Source organism: Filicampus tigris, chromosome 17, assembly GCF_054856515.1.
Source record: "Filicampus tigris isolate MCC_2025a chromosome 17, RoL_Ftig_1.0, whole genome shotgun sequence".
In the NCBI taxonomy this organism is placed as follows: domain Eukaryota; kingdom Metazoa; phylum Chordata; class Actinopteri; order Syngnathiformes; family Syngnathidae; genus Filicampus; species Filicampus tigris.
In genome coordinates, this window is record NC_141233.1 from 4,443,968 (window position 1) to 4,465,488 (window position 21,521).

The window sequence follows — 21,521 nt, forward strand, 5'->3', positions numbered from 1 at the left end:
AAAATGAAATGTGAAATTAAAATGAGGTTGCTAGAACATTAAACAGAATTCTGCACTCCTCAAACTGATGGTTTTCAATTAAAGGAAGAGTAAGAACAGTATGCAATTTCTCATTTCACTGTCTCATTTAAAATGGATGACAAAAACATTTGAAGCAGCAGCAGGATCCATCTTCTCATCCATTAAATATGGATGTGTAGAGTTGGACCACTAGTGGTTTTTGTATTCAATTTAGAAATATAAGCATATGCAACACTGTGCCTACACATATGTTTACACTGGATTCAGTCCGGTTCCGAAAGGAAAGTCCAAAGAATCCTCACCTTGACTTTTTGTTGATGATGGTATATTTGCCAGGCAGTATGGACGTGCATAGCACACCACTTTCCGGGCTTCTAAAGGCATAAGACAGAAATATAAAACGATCACACATGACTTCTATTATAATAGAAGCATCAAAATTCACATGTTATAATAATAAAATATTACAGTTGCAGAGAATGTATGTGGCATGAATAGTATAGGAAATATAAGCTGCAGAAAAGTATTGTAAACTTAAAGCAGCATAAACGTCATGTCTAATGTCTATCTTACGCCCAAAAGCACGTTTTTTTTTTGTTAAAGGAAAGACAATGCATCTTTATTTATATAGCGCATTTCAACAAGGCAACTCAATGTGCTTCAAACAAGCAAAGACAACACCTTTAAAGCATTTACAAGCACAACAGTTAACGAAACTCCAAAGCAAAGCAGATAAAATAAAAGTAACTTACAAAAATTACTAAAAGAACATATGCTGACATTCAAACACATTAACAGAAAACTATAAAAACATTTAAAAGTAAAGTAAAAATATATGAGATGGTTTCTAACATAAGTAAAAGAAAAAAATGTTTACAAGTCCTTAATCAAAGGTATGGGGGAAAAAAGCACTTGGGGCTGACTTCACTTCTGTTGGCATTTTATTCCAATTCTGTGCAGCATAACAGCTAAATACTGCTTTACCGTGTTTACTTTGAACTCTGGACTCCACTAATTGATCTCAGAGCCATACTGGGCTTATATTCAATCAGCAATTCTTTGATGTATTCAGGACGCAAGCCATTCAGTGATTTACATACTAGATGCAGAATTTTAAAATCTATTCTACAGCGAAACGGAAGCCAGTGTAAAGCCTTTAGGACTGGAATTATATGCTCTGATCTCTTCGTGGCGTTCTGAATGAGCTGGAGCTGTTTGATGCTCTTTTGGAGGAGACCGTTACAAGAATCAAGTCTACTGGAGGTAAAAGCATGGATACATTTCTCCTGGTCTGCTTTGGAGCATGCAATCTTTCAGTCTGGACGTTCTATTTACAAAATCCTTGAAGGCATCATAGCCGCTGGCGAGTGGAGGACTATTGGTATGTGAATTGTGTGTGCAAAACCATGATAAAGCACTGATTACTCACCCTGAGAATGGGCCGAAATGGATCCGCTAGCTACACAGAGGAGGCAGGGGGGGAGGAAAACAGGTGGAGATATTTTACTTGGAATCAATACCTTGCACAGAGACTAATGGAAGAACACAATTCCCCTGTGAAATTAACAAAACTGTCATATTTTGCATTACAGAATCAGTAGAATTGCAGCAAAAAAACAGCAGTGCAAGTCAGCGATTTTAATAAATACACAAATACACTGGATACATTTTGCAAAGCTAACTTTTGCAACATGCAATTACCGGTCACATTACCTCTGCACAACTTGAGATTTGAATCTTTCTGACAAAAACTACATTTTCATCTCACATGACAGATATTATATTTAATTCATTGGGCATGTGTGCCTAGTTCAATAGAGATTTTGGCTGAAATGTCCTCACCCTTGGGTCCTTTTGTAAGAAAGTATGTGGGACACCAGGTCTCGAGGACACGTCGAGAGGATTTGAGGTCTAGAGAGGACAAGACAAGAAATGAAAAAGAAAAATCAGTCAAAGATGTTACACTTGATATGAAGTTGTTAGAAGGAGGGTGTTACCTTGGGCTGAAATGCGCCTTGCAGTGAGCTGAAGGGCCCAGTTGGAGGGATGACAGGGGGGAGGCCCGACATCGCCGGTGGGTACGAGTGAAAGAGCTGAAGATGAAAAGAAGGAGGCGAGGCGTCACTTAGCAAGATGCAAGAGAATGTGCAAACGTCCACCTCAAAAATCAAATAGGCTTTATTATTATATTTCTATGAAGACGAAAGTAAAACCCTGCGCACTCATTAGATTTAGCTAACTTCAGCTGCTTTGATATTAGAAAAAAAACGAGGTTTTCAAATGATGCAATGTGTGCAAGGCTAATGTAAACCAAGTAAACAAGTGTTCAAGGCTTTCGTAAACCATCCTGCAGACTGTGATCAAGTGCTCATTATAATTGTTCTTGTCAATCATAAAAAGTGAAGCTGTTTTGAATTTGGAAGCTTGCCCTGTTGAGGAAGGTGCAGCATGTTTTTTTCCCCCCCCCAAAATCAAGCTTGATTTATTATAACTGAAACATCCTTGGTACAATAAATAAGATGAGCAGCTGCGGCCTTCTCATTTTGAATATTTGTTTAATATTTGTAAGACCGTGTTGCGCAATATACAGTCAAACTACACCTGCACAATCAAATGAGTTGTATCAAAATACTCCCTTTACAAAAATAGAGATCTTCAGGTTTGATTGATATGCTCACAAAATATTAGAAACATGCCAGTGTGATGCAGTGTGCTTCGCCACTACAATAATATTCATAGAGTTAAAATGAATCTTTGTAAAGGCAGGATCTTGACTACGGAAATTATAAATAAGCGCATTTTCCTTAAGAAAATGATTTTAAAAAGCAGTACACGCCACTGCAATCCATCTGACAAATACAATGTACAGTACAACAAAGCAAACATGGCAACTAACCATGTTTGAATATCTTGGATTTATTTTTGAAGTCTTTTAGAATGTTATGTTTCAAAAAATAAAATGAAGCTATGAAAGAAAACAAATGCAGCTAATTTGAGAAAAAAGCTAAACACTAGATCACGTGTTCACATGGGATCTTCATTTCTTGCAAGTGTACCTAATGATTAATCCTGGACGTCCTGTTTATCTCGCTACATTTCATGAACGGATGCAATTATTTGTCACAATCACACTTTCTGATGGGTGAAATGATTAAGACATCCATTAGCAAGCAGAAGAGGATGCTGACCGCATGAAATCGAACACAAATGCATGCACAAATTGAGAGCACCCTCTCATATGGCCTTGAATGGCAGAATGGGCGAGCAAAATGTGGCGGGAAGGGAAAACTCACACTATGTCTGTAGAAGGGGTCAACTTTCGTCGGGTACTTGTCAAACTGTAGCAGAAAGGAAACAAAGCTAAGTACAACATTCAAAGACACCAAGAAGCAGAGATTGGCCACTTTGGGCTGTTTCAGGACAAAACAGGAATTAAACTGTGAACACGCTAATGAATTGACCATCTCCCAACAAGACTTTTTTTCCCCTCCATTCTCCCCCTTTGGTGAACATGTGAAGATCTTGTAAAACAGCATCACTTTTGGTCTCTTTTTAGTGGTGGAGGGCAGGCGTGGGGTGAACATTTCCCCAGTCAGGACTAAACACTGCAGCTATTAAGAGGCTTTTTATGGCCTCATTAGCTGTCAGAGGCCAAGCCTTGCTGCCTTTGAGCCATCATCAGAGCCAAGCAAACCTCCTTAGGCCAGGCGGTAATGAGTGTCCATGGATGTGTGTTTTAAAGCTTTGGGTCTAGCCACTCATTGCCTGTGGTCTCACCATCAGTGAGGATCTTAATGCAAGGCTTATGTCAGTAATGAAAACACCCTGACGGCGCCATGCGCTGTCATTACATCCAGTATGAATTCAGTGTATTATGTTCTAAAACTTGGCTGCGGATACGCTCTAAGCAAGTTATTGCCAATTTAGAAAGTAATAGCATTCAAAGATGGAAAGAATGGGCCAGAAACAACACGAGAATGGCTTTCCGGGTGGACAAAAGCATCACTGTGGCATGGACGGATATACACGGTCATCAATGAGCGACGCCACAAACCCACAAGTATGTACAACGTGCCGCTTAAACACACGCCAGTTTGAGTGTAAATCTTCCCTATCACAGCCCCAGCGGGGAAACACTTTGATGCCCGCCCACCCACTCGTTGACATGTGTGAAACGTATTACTGTGAGACAGAGAAAAAGTCATTTCCCCGTTGGGCCCTCCAAACCCAACACGGTTGTGTTCTACTTATCCTCACATTTCTGGCAGGGGTACGCACCATGGACGGTGCTGGGGTGGGCATAATGGCGTGGGGGAATGGCGTGAAGGTGTGCTGGTGCGTGTGCTGGTGGGTGTGTTGGTGCTGATGCTGGTGCTGATGCTGGTGCTGGTGGAACTCGGTGCGCAGGTAGGGCGGGGGTCCCAGCGAGGCGCCGCGGTCGGCGCTCTGGGAGGCCAAGAAACGTGTGTTGAGCTCCTGACGCAGAAGGTCTTGCTCTGCAGAAGGCAAGCGGGAAGGAAGGAAACAGTCAACCTCACGTTGCGTGACACAAGCATTGCGAAAAGCAAAGCTCTTGTGTGTACCTGTGTGTATGTTTTTATGGACTTTAACTATTGTCAAGAGGATTCATCAACATTTAACACAATTTCACCTAAATGGGTACGAAGGCTTAGCACCTGGCTAGTACCCACCTGTCCTGTTCACCACTGATTTTAATGGCTTAACAATTAAACTGAATTCGGTCCAACAATCAACTAGAGAAATCCACACAATAATGTCCGTCCCCATTTTGTACACGTATGACAACCATTTTAGCTCAAGGAAAGCTACAAAGGTGTTGATGGGGGTAAAAAAAAAAATGAAGCTTCAAATTAGCTTCAAGAGCTAGTTGTATTTTTTGACTCCTCTAGATGTCACTGTTGGTATCAATAAAGGGTATAAGAAATGGCAAGTCAGTGTGCTTTGAGTCCGATGTTGAACAGAGAGTGCCATCTAGAGGAGTCCAAAAATACAACAACTGTTTCATGAAGCAAAGGTGAAGCTTCATTTTCCCATCACTCTATAAAGGTCAAATAATAAGCCCTATGGGCTATATAGCTTTACCCTGAGAGAAAAAAAAACATGACTACACATGTACGTGTAGTACTGTATGCCATATGTTGTCTAGTTATACATTAACTTTAAGCACATCCATCCATGCATTATCTATACCGCTTGTCCTCACAAGGGTCGCGGGCATGCCGGAGCCTATCCCAGCTGTCTTCGGGCAGTAGGCGGGGGACACCCTGAATTGGTTTCCAGCCAATCGCAGGGCACACAGAGACAAACATCCGCACTCACAATCACACCTAGGGGCAATTTAGAGTGTCCAATCGACCTACCGTGCATTTTTTTGGAATGTGGGAGGAAACCGGAGTACCACACATCATTTTTGTGTGGTGCTAGTATATGCAGAATACTCCAACCTCCAACCCCCACATAAAAAAATCGAGATAAAAATCCTGTAACTTGGTTTTGCATGGAAAAGGAGAAACACAGAGGAGAAGAGGATCAAAAAGAATTATCTGATCAACAGTGAGTTTTTATTTTAATTGGATTGCACGACCTTACAAAAATGTCTTGCTTGAAGATGAAGAAAGCAATATATATTAAGTATATTAAAGCAAAAATAACTACATTACAAACCCATAGTTAGAATGTCTGCCAGCTGTAACTTTGAAATCCTGAGATGAGATTTGATACCCTTAAAGTCCCTCAGAGAGCTATTTTGTTGTAATTACTTTTTTACCCCAGTGGCCAAAAAACAATAAAAAATAATCGCATACTTTCAGTTTTATTGGACCGGGAGAGGAGGTAGAAATTTCCCGTCATCAACATTTGTACCTTTTGAACAAAATGCAGCTTGTGCCATTCACTACTGAACACATTCACACAAGTGAAAAACTAAAAGGTCTTAAAATGCTGATGAAGGTGCATTTTAGTCTTTTTTCTGCACCAACCCTGACATTTAGATCACTGACAATGCATAGAAATGTACAGCAGGGCGGTAAGTGCCTTTGTAATGTGGTGAGGCTTCACTAGAGTGTAAAGTCATTCAAACAAAGCATGAGAGAGACCGTGTCTGAGTGTTAACTTGAACTAACCACACAAGCAGAAGGAGTTTGATAACAATTCTCTCTGTATACTGTATATATACAGTACAGGCCAAACGTTTGGACACACCTCCTCATTCAATGTGTTTTCTTCATCTTCGTGACTGTTTACATTGTAGATTCTCACTGAAGGCATCAAAACTATGAATGAACACGTGGAGTTATGCACTAAACAAAAAAAAAAAAGGTGAAATAACTGAGTGAACATGTTCTGAACCCAATCAAGATAGTTTGGGGTGAGCTGGACTGCAGAGTGAAGGCAAAGGTGCCAACAAGTGCTAAACACCTCCTTCAAGACTGTTGGAAAACCATTTCAGGTGACTACCGCTTGAATCTGAATGAATCGAGAGAATGCCAAGAGTGTGCAAAGCAGTAATCAGAGCTAAGGGTGGCTATTTTGAAGGAACTAGAATAAAAAACACGTTTCCAGTTATTTCACCTTTTTTTTGTTAAGTACATAACTCCACATGTTCATTCATAGTGTTGACGCCTTCAGTGAGAATCTACAATGGAAATAGTCATGAAAATAAAGGAAACGCATTGAATGAGAAGTCTGTCCAAACTTTTGGCCTGTACTGTATATATCTATAGACTATGAAATGGATATCGATATATTTGAAAATTGTATGATTTTATTTGGATTGATTAAATGAACACGCATATTTTAAATCATTTTTCGTTACACGCCTAATATATATATACATATTAGTGCTGTCAGGCGATTAATGTTTTTTAACTAATCAATTGCTGAATTTTCCATAATAGATAGCGATTAATCGTATTTTTAACTACAATTTTTACAAAATTATACAGATATTTACTTGAGTAAATTTGGAACATAATGTGGGCAAGAAATACAAGTATATTTCTATTCAAAGACTGTTCTGATAGCTTTCTTAGATCCTTGAATACGATTCTTGTCCTGTGGAATACAACTGTTGAACGATACACCAAAGACGTACAACTAACATGAAATTTCAATTTGGCTTTGCAAAGTGCACAAATTATTTTGGCGTTCCCCAATGAGCCGTCGAGCAACTTTTTTTTATATGTATCTCTGTGAAATGAATAAAATATCTCTTTTGTAATTTTTTTTTTTTACCCGAGTAGGCACTCCCAGCAGCAGGATGTCCCGGTACTGGCAGGGTGCTAGACGTCAGCGGTGGCGGTGGAGGCAAAGCCGCTGGAGGAGCGAACATATTGGGGTGATGAGGGTGCGGTGAGGACTGCAATGCAGGGGGGAAGCTGTGGGGGGTGCTGTGGTTAGCCGCCAGAGGCAAGGGGAAGGTTGACGCGGTGGCGCCTGGCACAGGAGGAGGTGGGTGGTGGGGGAGGTGTGAGGAAGGAGCAGGAGGCCCTTGGGGCTTGCTCCCTGGGGTGCTACTCCTGCTGCTGCTGTAATAATAAAAAAGAGAGAGGTGTTGAAAGGAGGAAGGATAAGCAGTAAGGCGGAAGCTGAACACTTGTTCATCGCCATCTTCACACCTCAAATGCCCTACATTTTCAAACGCATCCCCTCGCACCATCCATTCACAACATGATTGCATGCAAATACATTTTTCCAACGGCAAGCCAAATGAGCATCTGTCCCGGTTGTCAACATGTGCACTGGAAATAGGATGTGAGGTCCTTTTCTCTTCTGTGAGCAAACAATGAGTAGCGTGTGTGGGTGTTCCCCAGAGGCCGTCACACAGCCTCCGTCTCCAAAGCCCCATGCACTAAGCCTAAAAGCTCATTTGCGATACTGGCGCTCGGTTGCAGGTGCTGGCTGCCATTATTGCCAGCAGGGACCCAAGAGGCCCTGTTGGTGCATTGGCAGACCAGCAGGGCTGGCACGGGGTGGGGTGTTGCAGAGCCAAGCGCTGACATCCTGTGGCTGGTTCCAAAGGAGCGTTTCTTCAGTTTTTAACCGAGTGGCCCTCATTGGTCAATATAAATATGAACGTCACAACATCACGGCAATGACTATTACATATGTTATACGATAAGACTATTTGGTGCTACTGCCTGAACATTCTCAATTCTAGAATGAAGTATTTTTGGGGGACTTTAACAAATGGAACGAAGTCATTTCCATCCAGCAGGATTTAAGTTTATCTTCCCACAATACGATTTGGAACAATCAATTATGAGTCAGCTTATGCTGTATTTGCTAACTGGTCATAGCAATGTCAGTATAAGAATTCAGCACAGAAAAGGAATGTGATGCAAGTTAAACTGAGAACTATGGAGCACATCCAGCATTTCATGTTCTGCCTTCATGACATATGGCCCTTTAACAAGTGGTGTTACGTTACTTCTTCCTTTTTCATTGAATCTTCCATTACAAGTGATGGGGAGCAATGTCTAGCTTCACCTTCAGCTAACTGTGATTAGTACTTGGTAAGTTGATAACAAGTGGTACGTTCTTTTATAACCGCAACATTTTGCAATGGAAATTGCAAATGGAAAAAAAAAAAAGCTTGTCAACTGAATCAAACTATTATGCTTGGTGGAAATTGATTTAATCACAGGGACTTCAGCTTCAATGTGGCCCTTTTATTCGGCAGTTTGATAAGCTTCTCGCCTAAAGTTCTCCCTAATGGTGACATAATAATCGTGCATCATGTGCAATTTTAGCTGAAGTGATTTTCAAGTGAATGAATGTGCAGTTTTTATTGTACCGGCATGTCAGGGGAGCTGAGAGATGTGAGCACTTTTAAAACAAACACATACTGTCTTACCTGTGGCCGTTGAGGTTGAGGACGTTGTAAGCAGAAAGGGGTCGGGGGTGGCAGCGTGAGGGGGGGCGATGAGGCCCTGCCTGGCTGGGGTGCTGCTGCTGAGTGTGGTTGGTCAGAGGTGCAGGCGACGGTGAGTGCAGATGACCCCCGGGTGTATGTAGAGACCGAGGGTGGGATTGCAGTTCTGAGTGGCGCTGGGGCCGGGGAGGGGGGGTCGGCGAGTGCTTTCGGCCCTGGGGGAGAGGCACGGCTGCGGGAGTCTGAGGCCTGGGCGGAGCCTCTGAAAGTGGGAGTGGATGACTGGAGGCCGAAGCCCGAGTAGAGCCGATTGCCTGGGACTTCCGTGAGGACGGCGACGTCGGGAGGAGCGGTTGGGGTGGCGGCTGAGGTGGGGGCAGGGATTGGCGGGACAGAGTAGGGGTGCTCGATGAAGGAGGTTGGGAGTCCCTGCAGCTCTCCTGGCTCCTCTCTTGACTGCGCTCTAGGCCTGACACCTTGAGGAGGCCTGGGCCGTGAGGCACCTGGCTGCCATTGGTGGAGAGCGCATTGATGCCAAAATCTGGAACTGCGTGAAAAGAAGAAAACAAAACAATTCAATAGTTGTCCTTTCGGAAAGAACGTATTTGATTTTCCAAAATGCAGCCTTCTAAAATGATGCTGCTTCTTCCTTTTTTTGACACTACGACTGTATACTATCCAGTATTAAGGGAATCTGCCTGTGTATCAAATTATTGTTTCACATTAGCAGACCTACATACCCAATGCAAGCAAATAGGAATGCACCGATACTGCGTGCCAATACTGTACGTCTGCAAGGTATTTGGTACTCATAAAAATGCTCCTATACTATGCACCTGTACTTCAAGGACATAGATGACAACACTTTTAGGTAACTGCAAATTATTCTCTGCAACAGACGCAGTCACCACCCAGCAAGCACATAGAGAAGTAAGCTATGGTGTGATAAAGTATCACCACAGTTGTGCATTATTCTGAAGTAGCACTCTTGTATTTGTTTTCACTCACTTTTTTTTGGTAGTTTACAGACAGAAGTAACAGCATCGGTATTCCTACCACATAAGTGCGTCTTTATATTACACATGTACACCTTTCACACAGTGTTCCGACTTAAAGAACAACTAATTATTTACTGGCTTCTGATTTCTAAACTACCTGTATTTATACGTGACTTGGCTGTGTGTATGTGATAAAATAAGGCGATCATGCATTTATATGGGTCCACAGTCATAACAACCCTCCAAGGAAATCCATAACTACGACTCTGCCTGTGACAAAAATTAGTTTGACACCCCTGGTCTAACACATTGTTGGTAGTTTGATTATATATGATTGCACAGAATTGCGCCAAAAGCTTACATTGTTGTTTTACCATTGCTATAAAGACCGCATGAAAGAAAAAAAACACAAACTACTAACATAAGTGTGGGGGGAAAAAATATCACACAACAGTGACATTTGTCTTTGTTTGTTTTTGCTTGTTTAAGCTAGCAAGCTACATCCTGATCCGGTGGTCAGTTGTGACTGAATCATTATTTAAAACGCATTGAGGGACACCAATAGGTCTTGCCTCGCGTCGCCCACCACATTATGCTAGAGGTCACAGAGAACAATGGCTAATATAGGGTGTTGGTCTGTAGGGATCTCCTCCAACAGAAGGCATCGCCAGACATCAGCAGTCAGATTTGTTGCTCCGCAGGCTCAGGGGAGATGACAGTGCATACACAAGCAGTAATTAGCTCTCTCTGGGCTTCAGGGAGTGCTTGTGGCAGGACTAGTGGCGGCTCCTCCCACTTGGCCCAACCTGTTAAAAGCCTTTAGCTGACAAAGAGGTGCACTAACCCAGTTGTTCCGAGCTGAGGGTGCCGCCTGTCACAACGGGCCTCCTCCCTGACACGTTATTCCCTCCGTGCTGCCTTCTTCACTATGAACAGGATGTACGAAAACAACGCCTATAACCGCTTCCCATTAGCATGAAAATGCACGGTATTAGCTGCCCCAGGCGCAAGCCCCATTTTAATTTGGCGGAGGTATGATCTCGATTCCTTTAAAAGAGACATACCATATATTTGCAAGTTGAAACAGTTCCCAGGTGTCTTAATGGAATGTCTGACATTCTCAAGGATCAAGAATTCTAGCACACTTATCTTGTTTTAATGCACAAAAGACACATTGTGACAAGTTGGAGTGGTTTTGTCATCGTCTCTCCCCACTTCAAAACGGAAGAATGCATCTATAGTTGTTCTGTGGCCATCTGTACTCAAAGCACCACCCACTGACACAACGGAGTCTCTCTTACAATTACATCCATCTACAAGTACTCTACTTAAAAATGCAATAGCTGTTCAAAAGACGACGTCACTGGCAAACAATTGTAAAGATGGGGAAATCCCCATTTTTCAAGCCTCCTGCCCGCACCTTCAAACCCGGTGAGGTTCATGGCTTGTTTTGAGAATGTGCTAACGCGCTTATTCAAAGAGGTGTCTATTCTGTCCATAATGAAGACTCCAGGGCCAGACAGAGCAGGAAAGAACAAGAGCACAAGAGCTGCAGTTTCTGTCCCACAAGGGTTCATTTGTTGGTCTTCTCTATCCCTGGAAACGCATACGATCAATTCCCGCTTGGCTCTGTGGTGTTTCTCAACATTTCAGCGGTATTGCATTTTTAACTAGCTCAGTTTGATGGAGCGTCACACAGGAGAATGAAGCCCATGTGTGGGACTTGGAGAGGCAAAAGCTCAAGTTAACCGAAGAGGCTTTGTGTCATGATCTGTGTTTTTGTTGACTTTGTTTTCGATTTTAGTTTTATTTCATGTTATGTCTTGTTTTCCTGTGGCCTTTGTTCATGCCTTGTCTAATAATAAGGTTTTTGTCTGAACCTGTTCTCGCCAGACATGTTCTTTGTGTTTACCAATCAGCTCCCTCCAGCCACTTGCGTCTTGTCCAGGTGTGTCTCGTTCTCTTGTCAATTTGTTTGTATTTACTTCCCTGCTTTCTTTCAGTGTGTGTATGTGCTTTTTTGTCCCAAGTTACATTTCCTTCGTCCTGTCACGTTTCTTGTCTGGTGAGTTCCAAGCCTTGTTATTCTATGCTGTGCTCGAAGTTATGTTTTGTGTGAACTCTTGTGCTCCTTCTGAGTTTTGTTTGTTTCTCAATTTGCATTCTCGTTTTTTCTTACGTCCTCGTGATTTTGTGAAACGCGGCCCAAGTCCTGTTCCATTTGAAAGTACGCATAAAACGAGAACGCATGAGATACCCTCTTGTTGTTCTAGTCTTCTAGCCCAAACCAAGGATTGACTGCATGATTAGCACATATGATTGACATTCGGCCTTGATCAGAAAGTTCTGGACAAAAGTGGAATGATTTGAAATAATCTTTGTGGTTTAACGTGACCCAAACACAAAGGTTGAAGCAAGTGAGACACATACGATGGAATGCTAGATCACTGATGCAGAACTTGATGGGGGATAAACCGAGCTTATCCCATTACATTGTTCTCACTTGATATAGTTCAGCCTGTATAAATGATTGACAAATAAGCGATCATGTTATAAAAGGCGTGACTAGAAGGACAGCAGCGGTCCTCTTGAAAAATACATTAGCAACTTGAGCCAAAAGCACTTTGCTAATGTCTGTCTTTTATGTGAGGGCGGGTGGACATGACAACTGACACTCTGCCCTGCAGACATCTTAACAAATTGATGCCTCTAAAGACCCATGTGACATCATAAGCCGCAGTCCTTTGCTATCAGGGCTTCTCATCCATTTCTACCTCAAAATACTGCCCCAAAGGCTTTTCCACTCACATCCTTTGGAATCCTCAAAGGAGTGTATTGTGCCATTCGACCAGCAGGGCGTATACTGTATAAGCAAACATCCATGTAATTTGTTTTAACACAAATCAGAAACCTCAAATGTCCAAAGCTGCCGTGCAAATTGGAATTTGTCAAGTAATGTATTGTGAAACATTAACAGTAATACGTTAGAATGTAACCAGCAAACCATCTTAGAACGCGAGATGATGGAAACTTTTATTTCTACTGTTTTATTCATGCAGCACTATGTAAGCTAAGCATAGTCAGGAAATTCAGTAGTGCAAAACAAACAATGAAATAGAATAACATTTCAGGTCACATATAATGCGAATGGAAATGCAAGGGAAGTCAACGCAAACATGTTTTTTTTTCAAAAATATGTTCTATGCAAGCCCACTAGTTGAAAAAAGGCATTCTGATAAATATTGCATTTGTGGAATAAGAATTAATCCATTTGTTTTTAGCCATCTCTGGGGGCAGCCCTTTTGTCTTCTGTCGACTGAAAATGACGTCTTAATTGCTCACAATGACCAGTCACGGCGCAGATTCAGAAAACAGGTCAGTTGTGATTGGTCGTTGTGAGCAGTTGTGATGTCATTTTCAGTTCACAAATGACAAAATGGCCGCCCCCAGAGATGGCTAAAAACAAGTGGGTTAATACTTATTCCACAAATGCAATATTTATCAGAATGCTGTGTTTCAACTAGTGGGCCTGCTGGGAACATATTCTTGAAAAAAATATGTTTGGTTGACTTCCGCTTTAAGGTGTTCTGTAGGGCTGTCACTATTAAATTGTTTTTAGAATTACTTATTCTCTTGATTAATTGGATACATTCTTAGAAATTGTAAATCAAAAGCATATTTTTCTTGATTATGGTTTATTAACCAATTATTGTTGTTTATTTGGAATCGTTTAGTGGTTAAAAATGAATTAAAGAACAATATCAAACCAGAGCAGGATTTCGGACTGCTCCTAAGTCGACTGCGAAGGGCGTAAGTGAGGAAAAAAAAACATCGTTGTGTGTTACTGTTATTCTATATTTTGTGTGTGTACTCTACAGTTTGCGCACGCTGTCAGTCTCACGTCCACAAAAAGTTTAATGGGATGCCACTAAACCTGCTGACAGTGGCCATCATTTGTAGTTAAGCCTTTGAAAGAGCAAGGCTCAACTGGCAGTTGTATTTACAGTTGGAGAACCTGGCCGGCTTCATGTTTCAGTGTGGTTTGCAAAAAATAATATACAATAAATAAAAAAATACAGGCAAACGGTACTGATGGCACATGGATCAAATACTACACATAGTTGGGTACTTACTTACCCCACAGGATTCTTGTGTTGAATGTTTGTAAATTTGGCAATATAATTCCCTACTTTGAATGACAATTTAGAGGCAGCAGTATAATGCAATATTGGGCGAACGTGAAAAGAAAAAGACTCCCACAAAAAGTGCCACCAATCCTGAAATGCAAACATGTCACAACAAGTTGGCAGCTGACCTACAGACTCAGCGATGCCCCTTCAACTCTTTCTCTTCCACCTGAAACATTTTGCCACGCCAAGCTACTTCTCACGGCTCAACACGTTTTACTGCGCTCGGACAAATCAAACCATTTGTAGAAAATTCATCCTGATAACGGTGGCTTTGTTCACCAAATAGTATTTTTTCGCTTTTCCCTGTCTTCTTTGATTGCATCTCAGCATGAAAACTGAAACAATGAGCAAAGGGAGCAAAGGCTGTTTGGTCAAGTTGAATTTATTACACCTCGCACTGTGGAAAATGATTCATGGCTATTACTGAAGATTCCATCCTGCGTGTCTCAGTAAATTTGAACTCCAATCTATCTCTGTACTCTGCGGGGTTTATGGATTTTGGCAGGAAAAAAATGAGCGCGTTCCAAATCCCCTGTTATGCAGAATGTTTTGAAAAAGAAAAAGAAAAAACGTTTTGGGGCTTTGTCTGGAAACCATTTACATGGCAAACTGCATCCATATTGTGTTTGACACCATAATACGGTTCAATTGCAAGTCCTGACAGTGGTTTAGACAGCAGCATATGGTCTCCAGGGTCTCTTTGGCGAGGGATCGGCCTTTGTTTATTAGTTCTTAATGAAGTCTGAAGTTGCACTAATGGCAGAACCAAACCTCTTCCCCGCACAGATGAGAATAACAAGCAGGTGTTAATTTCTGTCGGGTCCTGATCTCGCTCGTGTCCTTGCATGCACAAGTCAGCCAAACCAATATGCATTACTGTGCATGCCGTTTGTACTCGTACAAGTTTTGGTTTGCTTTTTAGGATTGCCAAAAATGCTCAAAGTGGGACGTTTTGGTCACCGAAAACACACAATTCCCATGTAAATGCTAAAAACAATAAATCTATAGCCATCTCAAGATTCATGCATTGATGTATGTTAAATTGACTATTTAAAAACAAAAGAAGTCTTTGTGATGACCCACACTTCCATGGATAAAATAAATTGCAGATTAAAATAATTTACAAATAACTCCCTTGATCTTTTCTCCACTATCTAACGAAGAGATGCAAGTGTGACTGACTTAAATATGCAATCATTAAGCGAGCAAGACGGGCTACGAGAAGCAGCTGTGTGCACATCTGGCTGTTTGCCAAGACAATAGCAAACGATTACCGTGACATGTCTCAATCATATCGTAGTTTGTGTTCAGCCAGGTCATAAAAGTAAGCGTTAGGCGCTCACGTGGCTTGTTATGTTGGAACATAACTCTGTTGTGTGTACCACAGATCGTCTAGCGGCTGCTGCTGCACTTTCAAGTTCCGCTTTTTTTTTCATTACCCAGGCTCATTCTCGTCTTTAAAAACAGATTACTTCGGTCTGGGCGTGTGCAAACACAGTACATCAGAATCAACAACACATTGTTTGGAAAACGCTTCACCAGCAAAGTCTAGCAGTGTTGCATTACTTACATTTGTCCCGCTGACAAATGATATTCAAAAGACAGTTTCCCAGAGTAGATAATCTGCTGGTTTCTTTCGACAAAATGGCGCCGATGACTACAGTTGCATATCGCAGCGTTTATGCAGGTCTGTGGAAAAAATGGGTCATTAAACCTTTCAGAAAGGCAAAGAAAAAGAATGGTAAATTACGAGTTGGCCGCGTAAACATACCCTTAAAAAGTCTGAACACTGAATGTGTGTGAGTCAAAGCATTCACACAGTAGTCTGCCAGCTGAGCGGAATCCCCAGGAGTTCATATTAGCGGATGACAGCTGAGCTCAGCTCCCATATTGCTGTGATTGGAAGTTGTTTTGAGACCCCTGATGTTCTAATACTCCTCTCTGGCGCCCAAAGTGGAGAGGGTCCATGTCGCCCAAATCCGCACATCAACTGAGGCATTCATTTCCTCGAATTTAGACCCACTGGGCGGCTTTTAAGAGCCTTTACATGTCAAGTTTGGAAGTGATTCATTACAATGTTGCCTGCCATGCTAAAAGCCACGACTGTTTATATTTGCAACGCTGTGGCGAAACGATGCACTCACGCTTGGTGATATCAGCTCCCAGAGAAGCTGAAATCCTGTGTCAGTAACATTATCTGCAGAAGCTTTCTCCCTGATCTCATAGCCAAAGCCTCCGGGGAATCTCCAGACTATTAGCCCCTTATCCCCCCTTCCTTATCTCAGAAGCCTTTAACAGCATTAGCTGTTCTGAGAGCAACACGCTTCTCCGGTGTGCCACTGCATTGCTTTCTCAGCGCACAGACATACGAGAAATGCCCCAGAATGGGGTCCATGGCACTGAGGTGTGGCAATGATGGACGCTCCCCTGCTGGCCCTCCCAGACTTGCTATCATGTCAGCAGCTCTCTAATGCTGGAGCTGGGAGGCGTGTTGGATTACACAGCTTGGACATCCCGCTATGTGTAGGGTCTTTGACTTGAAATGTTTTATTAGTACTAGACTCCCAGGGGTGGCTGAGAGAGGATAGGGAGGGGTGGGTAGTTAATCCGGAAAAAAATATTTGGGGAACAGGGGTGATGGAGAGGGAGCAGGCCAAATATTCCGCCTGGGAGAGACTCTGACATGTGCAGTCTTTCAGTGAGGATATCAGAGCATTGCTGACATTGGCTCACAGTAACACAAACCACTGCTATACCAAGTGATGATTGAGCAAAATGCCAATAGGGGGCAGTGTGGTGGTGTCCATATTTACAGTCATTAAACACAAATTGCACAAGGTGAGGTTGTGTTTTAATTGGTATTCATTTGCAAGCAGGATATGTCAAAAAAACAGAAAATCAATAACTTGGTGTTGCAAAAGGTGGGACATTTCTGATAAATTCTAGAAACGTTCGGAACACCTTAAATGGGCCGTTCAGCTGAGGAACATACGCAGATATATGCATGGAAACATTTCAAAGCAGGACGGTTTATTTTTGGTGACACTCTTGATGATGGATCAAATATATACCATGAAGCCCCACAGATTTGCAGTTCGGCATTCACAAACTTGCCTATCACCAATTCTCTGTCATTCACTGAAAAACTCGGTCATTTGCTGATTTTGTGCTCAGGCAAAAACCATGTCTTATAATAGAAAAAAACATTCTTTGTAGACATCTTGAACCAGCTATAAGAAATTATAGGCATTTTTGGGTGGGCGTCAATTACTTGCAGATTTTCGCTATTCAGTCGATTTTGCGCCATATCCCTCGCAAATGCTGTCAATTGATGTTTCATCATCTAAGTTGCCATTATAACAACCTTGATATTCTGGAGAGTTCCAATTCATTGATGTTAATTCCTGTAAATTCCCATTTATGCCTGTTAATTCACAATTAGTTCCATAATCCAGACTTGTCCTGAGACTTGTGAAACAAAAAACAAGTGTGTAAATTGTTACCGTACGGTGACATTAACCACTTCAAAGACAGACTGGGCTCGTTAAAATAGTGAATGTTCTGAGCTCATCTTAGACGACATGTCAAAAGCTGCATGAAAGTAGCTGCCTTACCAAAGACAACACATATTTGTTTGCAATGACAAGTGAAAAGAAACATGACTAGGACCTTCAAATGTCAGAGCCTAAATTTTCTACCGGAGTATCCCTCCATTAGTTATTCATACATAGTCTGGTAGGGGCCCGTGTGCTATGTCCTCTCTCAAAGTCAAAATGTAGTCATTTAGTGCAGCAGCAACACTCTTTCTCCCACAGTAGCTCTGATTACAGCTGCTCTTCTGTGATGGCTTCTAACTGCAGCTGCATCTGCTAGCAGCAATTGGAAAATCTGCTGCTTTTGACAGTATCTTTATGTTCGCATAAGGTTGGAGTGAGTGTCCTATTTCCACATCCTCCGGTTAAGCCCCTTTATTAAAGAAAATACGATATGGATACCCAGAGTGGGACAACTGGCCATTCCTCAATACAATAACTGAACCCTTCAGAGCAATAAATTTTGAGATAATTTTGGGGTGACAGACATTGAAGAGAGGGCCTCCTCTCTCTCTCTTCAAGTTCATCCCAAAGGTGTTTGATGGGGCTAAGGTCAGGTCTCCGGGTCAAGCTCTTCACGACCAAACGCAGGTTCACAATCTTCCAGCCAAATTTAGTGACTGCTGGCAAATGGTTCCGAACATTTTGCTGCTATTATTACATACACTGTTCAAGTAAATAAGAAATGGCATGTAACTATACAGCATTTGTTGAAAGCTACTTCACTGTCGGGAAGACTTTGCAACAATCCTTGGGGTTCTTTCAAATCAAAAACTCATCCACCTTTTCATCAATATGCCAAGAGTAAAAAACAAATGTTGTACCCTTACTTATACATTACTTATTACTACCTTTATGGATCTAGGAAGCATAGCAAGTTGTATTCCATTTAGGGAGTGGTGCCTAAAGATTGCTTTCAAATTGATCTATAATAGATCAAGGAATTATATTTAAATACCATTCTCAAATACACATCTTCATTCTGGGGTGATTTTACAGGTTTAACTATCTACGGTATGTCACAAATGCAAGCGTTGTGTTATGGAAGGTCACACCAAACCTTGGTGTGCTTTCTCATTGCACTCTGATGAAGAGGCCTTTATATCCCATGCAGTTGCGGAAAGGAACATTGCAGCTTCTCGATGACAGGCAAGTTGGCACAGGTGCTCACCACAATGTGTGGAGGCACAGGCGGGCATGGCAATAACGCTGCCCCCCAGTGTGAAGCATCTGGGGAACACTTGTCAACCACAACTGAGGGATCTAACGCAGTCATACTCCGGTGTTGATGTAACATCGGCATGTAACAAGGACCCAACTCTGACCACTTGCAAATAGCTGGCAAACATTGCCACGCTGGTGTAAATCTATACTCTGAGACATGGCAGCTGTCACACTATTTGACTCCCAACATGTCACGTGTACATACGTATGCCACCTGATGACATTTCTCACAACGCTGATGAAACGTGAGAAGTGCGTGTGAGAGCGTTTGACTTCGCCAGACTCTACACAACCATTATCTTAGTTAAAAAAAAACCCATTGTTTTCATTCTGTCATTGATTTGTTCTCTGTCAGTTTGGCACTTTAGCTAATAAAATTAAAACGCTAGATCTCATATAAAACAATATCAACAAATGTTTTTCTGTAAACAAACCTGGCAATGTCCTGTTGCACTCAATAAGACTGTCACTATTAAATCTTTTTAGAATCGGTCATCCTATCGACTATTCCATCGAATTCTTGAGTAATCGGATGCATTTGCAGGACACAGTGATCAAATCCCGCGAAGGGATGTTACAGGTTGGTCCAGAGGAAGGACTCTTTACACTATATGCTGATTTCCAGCCACACTTCTCGCAAACCTGGATAAAAATTGTTGGGTTGCGTCAGGAAGGGCATCTGGTGTAAAATCCGTGCCAAATATATCACTCCTGTGACCCATCCATCTATCAATCCTTCCATTTTCTATACCTCATTAGAGTGTGCTTGGAGTAATTTCCAACTGACTTTGCTTGGCAGCAGTGTCAACTTTCTGCCAATAGAGGCTACTAATAAACGGCGATAAGGTCATGAGTAGTTAAGGTACAGTAAGAGGGATGTTAACGAAGACCGGAAATTTCTGTGTGGATGACGAACATGCTGCAGATGAAGCCTCGGGGCAAATATTTTGCCTTGACTTATTTTTTCGGTTGGCTGATTCGATTTACTCCGACACACAATACTTTTCAATAATTCCACCTCTGTAAAGCCTTTTGCATGTAAGAGATTTTGCTCATTATTTGCATCCTTTGCTCCTGCTTATTGCTTCTGTTATGAGGCAGCAGGTTCTAACTACTAATTAGTTAAAAAAAAAAATGCTTGAGCGTGTCGCGGCGTCAGGGCTAACTTGACATTTATATTATGCCGTTAATATTAGGAATAGACCGATTATCGGCCCCGATATTCAGTATTTTGACACATATCGGTAGCTGTCTTTTTTTTTTTTTTTTAAATCTCACGGACAATAATAAATCAATTTAAAACTTCAAGGAAGTATTTATTTAAATATTCAGTGAACTTTACACTACCACAAAGACGGCGCGCATCTGCCGCTAGCCGCTAACAGACTTCAAACGTCTCTCGTTAGGACCCTTAGCTGTCCAACAATATGCCCGACACAAATCAACGTAAAGAAAGGACCCATTAGCTGCCCGAAAACATGTCTGGTGTAAAACACACAAGTTCAACGGTAAACCAATGCCTGGATAAACGAAGCACTAATGAGGAATTTACAACAGGTATGTCTGGGGAGAACCAAAGTTTAGTTCCGCCTTGGTACGTTTCTTCCGTGTCTCCTCCTGATTCTCTGACCGCAATCAATGGTCTATACTACCCGCTTCCGTGTAAATTCTCTAAATTAATGTGGACAACACTACAAGGTAAGATAACTTTAAACTCACCAAAACGGTCATAGATCGATTAAAAAAGTCTATTATTTATCGCGAACCATGTAGAATGTTTCCAAGTCTACAAAAGTATTTATGTATTCGGTCGTGATTATCTCTTTGTTGTCTCCGCACCGTACGTGTGTGTAAGACCACAGGCACGGCAAGTAGATGTATTGATAGTCAAATTGCTTTTTTATCATACTATTTTAATTACTTATTTAATAAAATATTAGGATTTTACTGTTTAAATTATCCATGCATTTTAATAGCGTTAAGGATTTATCTTTATGTGAAATGATATATAGGTAATAATGTGTTAATAATTTCACACATAAATCGCTCCGGAGTATAAATCGCACCCCCGGCCAAACTATGAGAACAACCGCGACTTATAGTCCGAAAAATACAATAATGCTGACAGCACAGTCGACGTTCCTACTGATCACTTATTAACAAACCAGTCTTACTCAAATATGCTGTTTAAGCCAGGAAAATTGCTACTGCGGTTCTGAGATCACTTCATCCCATAGAATAATATGTATGCGTAGAGATTTGTCAAAGTAAAATCGCACTAACTGGTGTTTCTAAAGAGGAAAATATTGTTCTTCTAAACACGCTAAATTTACGTAAAATTCGTGGATTATCTAAAAATGAAAGTTCATTATTAAGTGGAAGTTTTTTTCGTCTTCTCCCTTTATAATTGTTCTTTAACCAAGCAAAAATATGTGATTGATTAGAATTTTCAGTAGGACATCCGAACACCAACATATTCGATAGCTGCATTAGGGCAAATGAGTAGTACTCAAAATACTGAAACCCCCAACTGAATGCCAGTACAACTCAATCATTTGCCACCACCGGACACTGTTTCAAGTTTCCTGTCGGTCACTGCAGT

At 41.6% G+C, this 21,521-nt stretch overlaps 1 protein-coding gene across 13 annotated transcripts in view; it reads right to left on the bottom strand.

Moving 5' to 3' along the window:
- Nucleotides 1-21,521, bottom strand: part of auts2a (activator of transcription and developmental regulator AUTS2 a) — a 347,206-nt gene that overhangs the window by 7,483 nt on the left and 318,202 nt on the right. For 12 of the 13 annotated variants that reach the window (XM_086057551.1, XM_086057548.1, XM_086012056.1 and 9 more), the window contains 8 exons: nt 8,897-9,461; nt 7,276-7,568; nt 4,279-4,517; nt 3,315-3,359; nt 2,019-2,114; nt 1,864-1,932; nt 1,451-1,480; nt 324-395 (listed from right to left, as the gene is read on the bottom strand). In XM_086057551.1, coding sequence (XP_085913677.1) covers nt 324-395; nt 1,451-1,480; nt 1,864-1,932; nt 2,019-2,114; nt 3,315-3,359; nt 4,279-4,517; nt 7,276-7,568; nt 8,897-9,461 — 1,409 coding nt within the window. The remainder of the gene's footprint in view (nt 1-323; nt 396-1,450; nt 1,481-1,863; nt 1,933-2,018; nt 2,115-3,314; nt 3,360-4,278; nt 4,518-7,275; nt 7,569-8,896; nt 9,462-21,521) is intronic. The other variant, XM_086012057.1, reaches the window with a different exon arrangement.